Below are 7,754 nucleotides of genomic sequence, written 5' to 3'. Positions count from 1 at the left end.
GTAAAGGTAACTGAATCGTTTCCCTCCCTTAATTCGTTCGATTCAAGCTCTGCATCAAGCCAGAGTTCTGTGGTGCTCCAATTGCTGATTTAACCTTCGGAGGTTGCTACCCGACCGCACGGTCGGCTCACGTTTGACGTCTGTTTTGTAAGAATCTAAAGGCTGAACAATTTTTGGATGAATTAAGCGGATAAACATCCGTGTAAATTATAAGTCAAGCCACCAAAGTGAACTACCCAGAGTTTCACCCCATTATAGAGTTTGCAACCTACAAAAAAAACTCTAAAATAAAATTCTTTGTAATTTAACACACATATGTAAGTCAACAGGTGGACTCTAAATGTTTACCGCACGCACGTTAGGGCGACGAGGCAAGTTTGAAGTTTTTATTTTTTGGGGAGACGGGGGAGCATGGGGTGGGGTTTAACGTTTGAAGTTAGAGGTTAAAACCCCACGAGAACCCTTCCAACGTTTACCAGTTGGGCCTCGTTGCAACTCTGTCTCTCATGGCGTCTGGATGTCGATCGATCTCAAGACCTGCTCTTAATTTCCTTAAGTCGGCCATGAATAAATCCAGCAGCCAACCTATTCCTTCGACACGAACTCGTTTCTTGTCTCCCCCCTTTTCAAGGCAATTCTCTCTCTTGTCGAACATCTGCTTGTGTTTTTGTTCATGACGGTGAACGGCGGAGTTTACAATAGTTCCATTTGTGCTTTCAGGTCGCCTTCTGAAATGGGTTGTGTCCAATCACTTCTTCCATTATACAGCGCAGTTTCCTCGGCACGTCTCACTTCGTGTCTCGGCATCGACTCGAGAAGTTCGAGATCTCTGTCTCAGGGTATGCTTTGCCGTGCAAACCCTGGAGTTTGAGTTCCATTTTATATTCGTATCTGTAAGCAACTTTTTCTCTAATGATTAGTTTTTTCATATTTATTTTTTCCTTAAGAAAATGAAAAACATAAATGCAATACCTCAGTTGCTGAGATAGTAAAAGGAACCAAACGCAGATACTGACCAGAATGACCCAGAGAGGTCCCTCTTACCAAACCCTTGCGGTAAAACTGAGATCAGTCCAATACATAAATTGTTCCAGACGCATAAGCCATACAGGGTAAACCGCTGAAACCTGGAATTATTTCAGAACCCGTAAACCATTCCATTCTGCACAAAAGCTTTTTTAAGCAATAGAAATTTACCACAAAAAAGGGCGTAATCACACAAGGCTCCCACCATTTTAGGGTCCAGAGGATCGTTATATGCCGATATAGCCTTAGATTGAATAGGATCAACGAAGGGCAATTTTCCAAGATCTTAAACAGAACCGTACTTTAATTTGGGAATTAGGGAGGATTGAAAATGGACTGATGGATAAAAAGGTAATTCAAAAACAGCTAGTCAGATGGCAACCATATTCAAATGGTTCTGTTAGGAGGTTATGGGGATGAAGATCTGATGGTTGGATTGGGTTGGTAGGTTCTTCGTAATAACACTTCACATATATTCTTGAAGATATTTGCAGGTTTTCAGTACATCAGCTTGTGTAAACCTGAAACTTGGGTTTATGGTGGTTTGATTGAGATGAAACTTTGAGTGAATAAATGTAATGGTATACGGGGATGATCACTAAAGTTTGGATGATAGACACCAGGGGGGAGGTTAATAAAACATTGGATCTTTGAGGGTAATTTGATATTTTGATTGGACTGAGGAGATGGTGTACAAAGGCTGTGGGATGGGTTTCCATTGGTTGATTTGGAATGGACTATTGGAAATATGCCTTAATGACTTAGGTCTAGTAAAACCACTGATAGAAAAGGGGGAAATTAGGGTTTGGAGGGATTTAAAACATTAGATGTAGAACTATAGAATTTAGATAACAACCTACTATTGTTTAAGAATAGTCACTAGAATTCTTGACTTGATATTATAACTAGAATAATTTCTAGCATACGTGAGGGTTTTTCAATGGAGATTGAATTAGGCATCTTGGAGGAACTTTAAGAGATTAATTGAGAGGGATGAGGGAGATGGTGAATTAGTGACACCAACTCACCAAGTAGCAATGTTCAAAATAAAATGTTGTTAATTGAATCATGGGACCAACTGAGCAATTGCATTATTATATATTGTCGCATTGGTTGACATAAGACTTAGCCTAAAACTAGAACTGATTAGAAGTTAGAATGAAATTTGACTAAGTTTCATGTTTATAGTCATGTCAACAGTAACCTTAGACTCCTGCTAGAATTACATCAAATTAGCGACTTTAGCTGTTGGTGTAGGGAGATTCCCTGCACTTGATCCATGGTATAAATTTCAGTCAAAATTACCAAAACTTCGACCGAAATATCTATAAAAAATGAAAAATAAACAAAATCCCAAGAATTTCCCTAAAGTCCAAAGTTTCGACCGAAATTTTGCAGGTTTCAACTCTAAAACTTGTTTTTCCTTGGTTTTGTTGATTTCTATCCCATTTGCAACTAATTTCCACAACCACTATGCCTTCAAACACCTCTTTTGCTTCCCGTTTGCTTTCAAACACCTTTTAAGCCACAATAGCTATTCATGGGCCTAAGCCCAAACTACAAAGGAAACTCATCGGCAACAGAATGTGAAGCATGAGCCATACTCAACAGTTCCAAACTTCCCGTTTTTTCATTTTTGTTTTGTTCCAGCCTTAAATGATCTTATATTGCTTTGAAATAATATATGTTTAGTCTAGGATTGTTGATCTATGACTATGTGTTAAATTTATATTTTGATTATTACAACTATTTTTTTTTTTTATTTCCGATTTTAAATTTCAAAATACATTTTTATACATGATATATGGGCTTGAACTTAATACATGTGAGACACCATCACTTGATTTAGTTGGTCATTGTATTTTGTTGACTTGTTGTATATATAACCATTATATCAAACAGTTTATATATGCTAATAATTTTATACATGCATGCAATACAATTTGTACTTGTCGGAACCAACCATTTGTTAGTATGCTTGAATGATAACTTTTTAGTTTTTTTTTTTTTTTTTTTTTGGCAAATACTAGTTCCATTGTATTTATTATGCTTTTTTAAATAGGTTGAACGCAAGAAATCAAATGAATAAAGGTTATATAAGGCCTGAAATCTTGGGTCAAAATTTTGAAAAAAAGTACATGGCTTCCACAGAAATTTTGGTCGAAACCTGAAATTTTCGGTTTTTGCTGGAGTTTCAACCATAATTTTCTCCTTGACTTGAATAGGAATGTACATCCTCTTTGCTTACTCTTGATGCTGTTTCATGTAACATCATAAATAATAGTAGCTTATTGTAACTGAGGTCGCTTTGGAAGAATGTTGCAATTCGTCAGTGTGGTGACTAGGTAAGGCACATGGCATTTGTGGAGGCCAAAATTGTTGTTATTACTCTGTCTACTGCTTTGGCCTCTTGATGTGAAGTGGTACCAAAACCTCGCACATGAATGGTCTTGGATTTAGCAAAATCAGTATGGATGAATTTGGTTTCTCCGAAGTATCAACTATTGTGCGAATACATGTAAAACCATCACTGTGCAAAAGGTTACCCCTTTACCTGAAGGGGACGCTTGTCAACAAGCCTAGTAGAGATGAAGTGAGGTTGGCAGAATATGCTTGAATATCATAACCATAATTGAGGGCCATTTCATCAGCCTCTGGAGAATGTAAGAGAAAGCATGGGGGGGTGGGGTGTAGCGTAGTGTATTAAGACACTGGATTGTGAATCAACCATTCGCTGGTTGAATTCCCATCGTTCACCTGTTTTCCTTATATCTTTTCTTTTGTAAAGAGGAAGAATCAAACTATCACTATATTTTTTTCCTTTTTCTACTTCTTCCAAGCATAGGATAACCCCGAGGGGTTGTGGTTTTTTTTTCCTACCAATTGGGAGCCCCCGGCCCCCCTTAACCAACCCCATGGGGATAGTCTATGGGGTTCATAGTTGTTCAACACCTTCTTCCGTTGGTTGACTCTAAGTGACATCGATGGAGTGGGATTTATTAGGACATTTATTGCTATAGTTACCTTTCTCCATACAACTATGACGCATGATGTTTTTCAACCAAACATTGCCCTTACTATTATCTAGTTTTTTTCTTCCATTATACAAGGTTCAAACTTCTTGTCTTCAATTGGTGGTGATGGTTTAAAGGTTAAAGGAGTCATGATTGCTGCCTTTATATATTTGTATGTCTTCAGTTGTCTTGGCATATGATTCCACCATGTCAATGGAAGTAAAATTAATGTTAGCTAACTCCTATTAAATTTATATATTTGTATTCAGTCGACTGAGATATCCCATAATTCATGCCTAGTTGTTTGAACTCCATACCTTGAGGATATTTTTCTAGAGCTCTAGTGTATAGGTTTCTACATCCTTGTTGTCCTACTAGAGGTTGACAAACTTGTGAAACAGTTCCTTCTCATAATTAAGAGGATAAATTTATCACCCAATATTGTTTCATGACCTTTCACTTGGCAGTGGGTCCAAGTAGGCTGACAAACTTGGAATGTAGAATGTCATCCCACCGAGAACATGCCTTGCCGAGGAGGAGCTTGCACTTCTCATCCAGAAGGGATTTATAAGCAAAGATCCCTTCGACCTTGGTGAGCCACTGTAAGGAACTGGCTCCTTTTCACCACTAAACTCTGAGAGTCTCTGTTTTAATACCATATAGTCCCAATAAAATAACTATTGTGGAACTTTCTGGGGTGCAAACTGGAGTAAATGAAATCCCTTCTGGAGTGTCTAATTCAAAAAGTCTGACAAGTTGCTTAAGAAGACTGTTCCAATTTGGCCTTCAATTTCCTCCCCTCATCATCCCAGGGAATGAAAATATGAGTATCTTTGACAAACTTAAATCTGGAAAGGAAGATAAGTGTAAGGTTACTCTGTGCTTATAACTTAAGCTGGGCAGATTTTACAAAATTATATCAATTAGACCAATTAATTGGACAAGTTTTGTATTTATGCTAGGTGCTCCCGTTACAGGCCTATTCTACTCTGAATTATAGGGTCAAAGGCCCATGACCTAGTGATGTAGCCTCAAGTGAATGAAGGCCAGTTCTTCCAAGGTCTTCAGATGACCTGCAGGGAATAAGCAAGGTTTTCATGATTAGGGTTTGAGGATCTAGGACTAGGGTTTTATAGTTTTAGAGTTATGGTTCTAAGGATCAAGGATTAGGGTTTCACAGTTTTAGGGTTAGGGTTTGGGATTCTAGGGTAGCAAGGAATTAAGCTTTAGAATTGGGCTTGGGAATTTAGGGTAGCCAAGGAATTAAGGTTTAGAATAGCGTTTGGGAAATTTGGGCAGCGAAGGAATTCGGGTTTAGAATAGGGTTTGGAATGAAAGGTCACTAGGGTTAGGAGATGAGGTTCCTAATGTTTGAGACAGATCTAACTGTTAGATTGGCATAGATCTGACCTTGAACTTTGGTCTCTAGAAAAGTCCAAAAAGTCAAAAAAATTCAAGAAAAATAAAACAGCAGTGTAAGACTGTAAAAGATGGATGGGATGAATTGAATGGTTACCTACCAAATATGAAGGGGCTGGAATTTAGAGGGATGGATGGAGTTAAGGCAGATCAGCAGTCTGCCAAAAGAAAATTCTTTCAATCTGAAACCCCTGATGTGGACCTTGATCTCTCCTTGCAACGAAACTCTCAATAATTTTATTCATCAAAATCTGTGTTTGTTACAAGCATAAGCCATCTAGTTACTGACCTCCTAACACCACTTACCATAAAAAAACATAATTTAAATAGGACTGATACTTAAAATAGGATTGATGTAACCTGGGGTACCCCCTCAACAGAAGCCCCAAGAGCATAGAGGAAAGAAGGAAGAGCAGCCCAAAGCCATGTGGCCCTATAGGAAGGCCGAACCACTTTGGGGGCAATTCTGACATTTTACCACCCGCTGTTGAGTTCCTTTTGGTCTTGTTATGTTCAGATTAATTTTAGGAATCAAAATCTATTTTTAATTGTTATGTTCAGTTATGATAGAGTCCCAGTCAAAGTAGGATAGTCAAGTTGGAATCTTATTTCAAATTGGATTCCTTCTTAAGTTAGGAAACCTTTGAATTCTGCAATTATTAATTAGTTAGGATTCCTTATACAGTCTTTTTTAATTGAGTGTCCCAATTGAGTTCAAGTGTGAGTTCTATTTATGGAACTCCTTGTTGGTTGAGTCCTATTAGGATATCCTTCGTGTAAATGCTATAAATAAGCCATTCATAATGTAAGCAAGTTAAGATTAATAAAATTGATGATTGAAGGATATGAGTGTTGGAGAGTTACTAAAGAGAGAAGAAGCCTGTGGCACTTTGAATTCACGGATTTCAGCAAGTTTATTGATCATGCCTCAACAGCAGCAAGTAACCAGCCCCCATCCTAGCCCCACCCTCCTTTTCCTTCCCTTCCCCATTCGCAGCCCCTCCTTCCTCCCAAATCTTAAGTTTTCTAATCCTAGCCCCTTCCAAATCCCATCGCAAGCTTCTGCCCTCCCCACAAAGCCCTACGGCAGTAATTCCTCCCCTCTCATCCCCTCCTTTCCCCCAGCCCTATCTCTCAACCTTTTCTTCCTCTTCTTCTCCCTTTACTTGCAGCAGCCTAGAAACCCAGAATTTTCTTCAGACCCTAGATCTTCCTAACCCCTTGGTCAACTCCTACCCCATTTAGTGGTTGAATTCCCCCTCCCATCCTCTACCTTCGTTCCCCTACTTCAGCCCTAACCCATCAGCCTGAAATGCTTGTAAATCCTAGTATTTCTTTTTCCTTAAAACCCTAAACCTCATTTAGGTTTTCAATCATACCTCATTAACCTCTTATCCCAACCCCATTCTATTCTAGAATCAACATCCCCTTCCTCTACCCTACCTTCGACCTAACCTTAGCCTTCCTTTTAGAAACCCTAGTTGTTTAAACCCTAGAATTGTGGGATTAAATCTGAACGTTAAAATCACAGAATTGACATTTAAATTTCTCAAACCGAACCCTACATCCCTTCCTCCTCAACCTTGAACGCCACTAAACACATAAAAACCCTAGCCGCAGGATTGGGAAGGCAAATTTCCCCAACTTCAGGGTATTTTAACCCTGATGCTGTCCATCACTAAATTGCCCTAGAAGACTTAAAAGCAGGGTGTTTACAACCCTAATTAACTGCTGAACTCACACTAAGGATCCTGAAGACTGGCCCTCAATTTGGGGGTTACATCTGGGACTCTTAATTATCTCAACCTAGAGTGACTAATAATTTAAAAACAGACTTGGACTCCTAATATTCCCAGCTGGGTTCGAGTACAACTAACAAAATGACCTAAATACCCCTGTTATAAAATTATGCTTCTAATGCTGCTGGGCAGTAGCTTAGGTTGCAGGACCTGCATCACCTAGATGACCCAACCCTCAACTAGACTATTTTTTTCTTTTCTTTGGGGGGAGGGGCGGAGGGAAGAAGGCCCAAAGCCTGCATCAGATGGGTCAAACTACTATTGAACACTTGAACCTAAGGGCTTATTGGGAGTAGAATGTTTGACTCTAGAGTTACAAGGTTTCTCAATTTTGGAAAGAAAGAAGGCTTGGCTCAGGTACTCAGGCTTAGGACAAAGCAAAACAAAGAATGGAGGATTTGACTCTGAAACATAAAATAGACGAAGTATTGATGCAGCATATCCATTTTACTGCAGTAACATGAACAATAACCTGGGAGATTATTCTTCCTATTTG

At 38.9% G+C, this 7,754-nt stretch overlaps 1 protein-coding gene across 1 annotated transcript; it reads left to right on the top strand.

The window, feature by feature from the left end:
• The first annotated feature begins 422 nt into the window (after window positions 1–422).
• LOC149024327 (protein NONRESPONDING TO OXYLIPINS 2, mitochondrial-like) lies at window positions 423–1,507 on the top strand. The gene is made up of 2 exons (XM_089142928.1): window positions 423–631; window positions 721–1,507. The coding sequence occupies exons 1-2, from the start codon at window positions 507–509 to the stop codon at window positions 869–871; spliced, it is 276 nt and encodes a 91-aa protein (XP_088999054.1). The 5' UTR covers window positions 423–506; the 3' UTR covers window positions 872–1,507.
• Window positions 1,508–7,754: the final 6,247 nt, after the last annotated feature.

This window comes from Hakea prostrata, chromosome 2 (assembly GCF_041222555.1).
Source record: "Hakea prostrata isolate BN-2017 chromosome 2, UWA_Hpros_2, whole genome shotgun sequence".
Lineage (NCBI taxonomy): Eukaryota > Viridiplantae > Streptophyta > Magnoliopsida > Proteales > Proteaceae > Hakea > Hakea prostrata.
The sequence above is the reverse complement of the archived record's forward strand: the minus strand, read 5'-3'. Positions and strand labels throughout refer to the sequence as shown.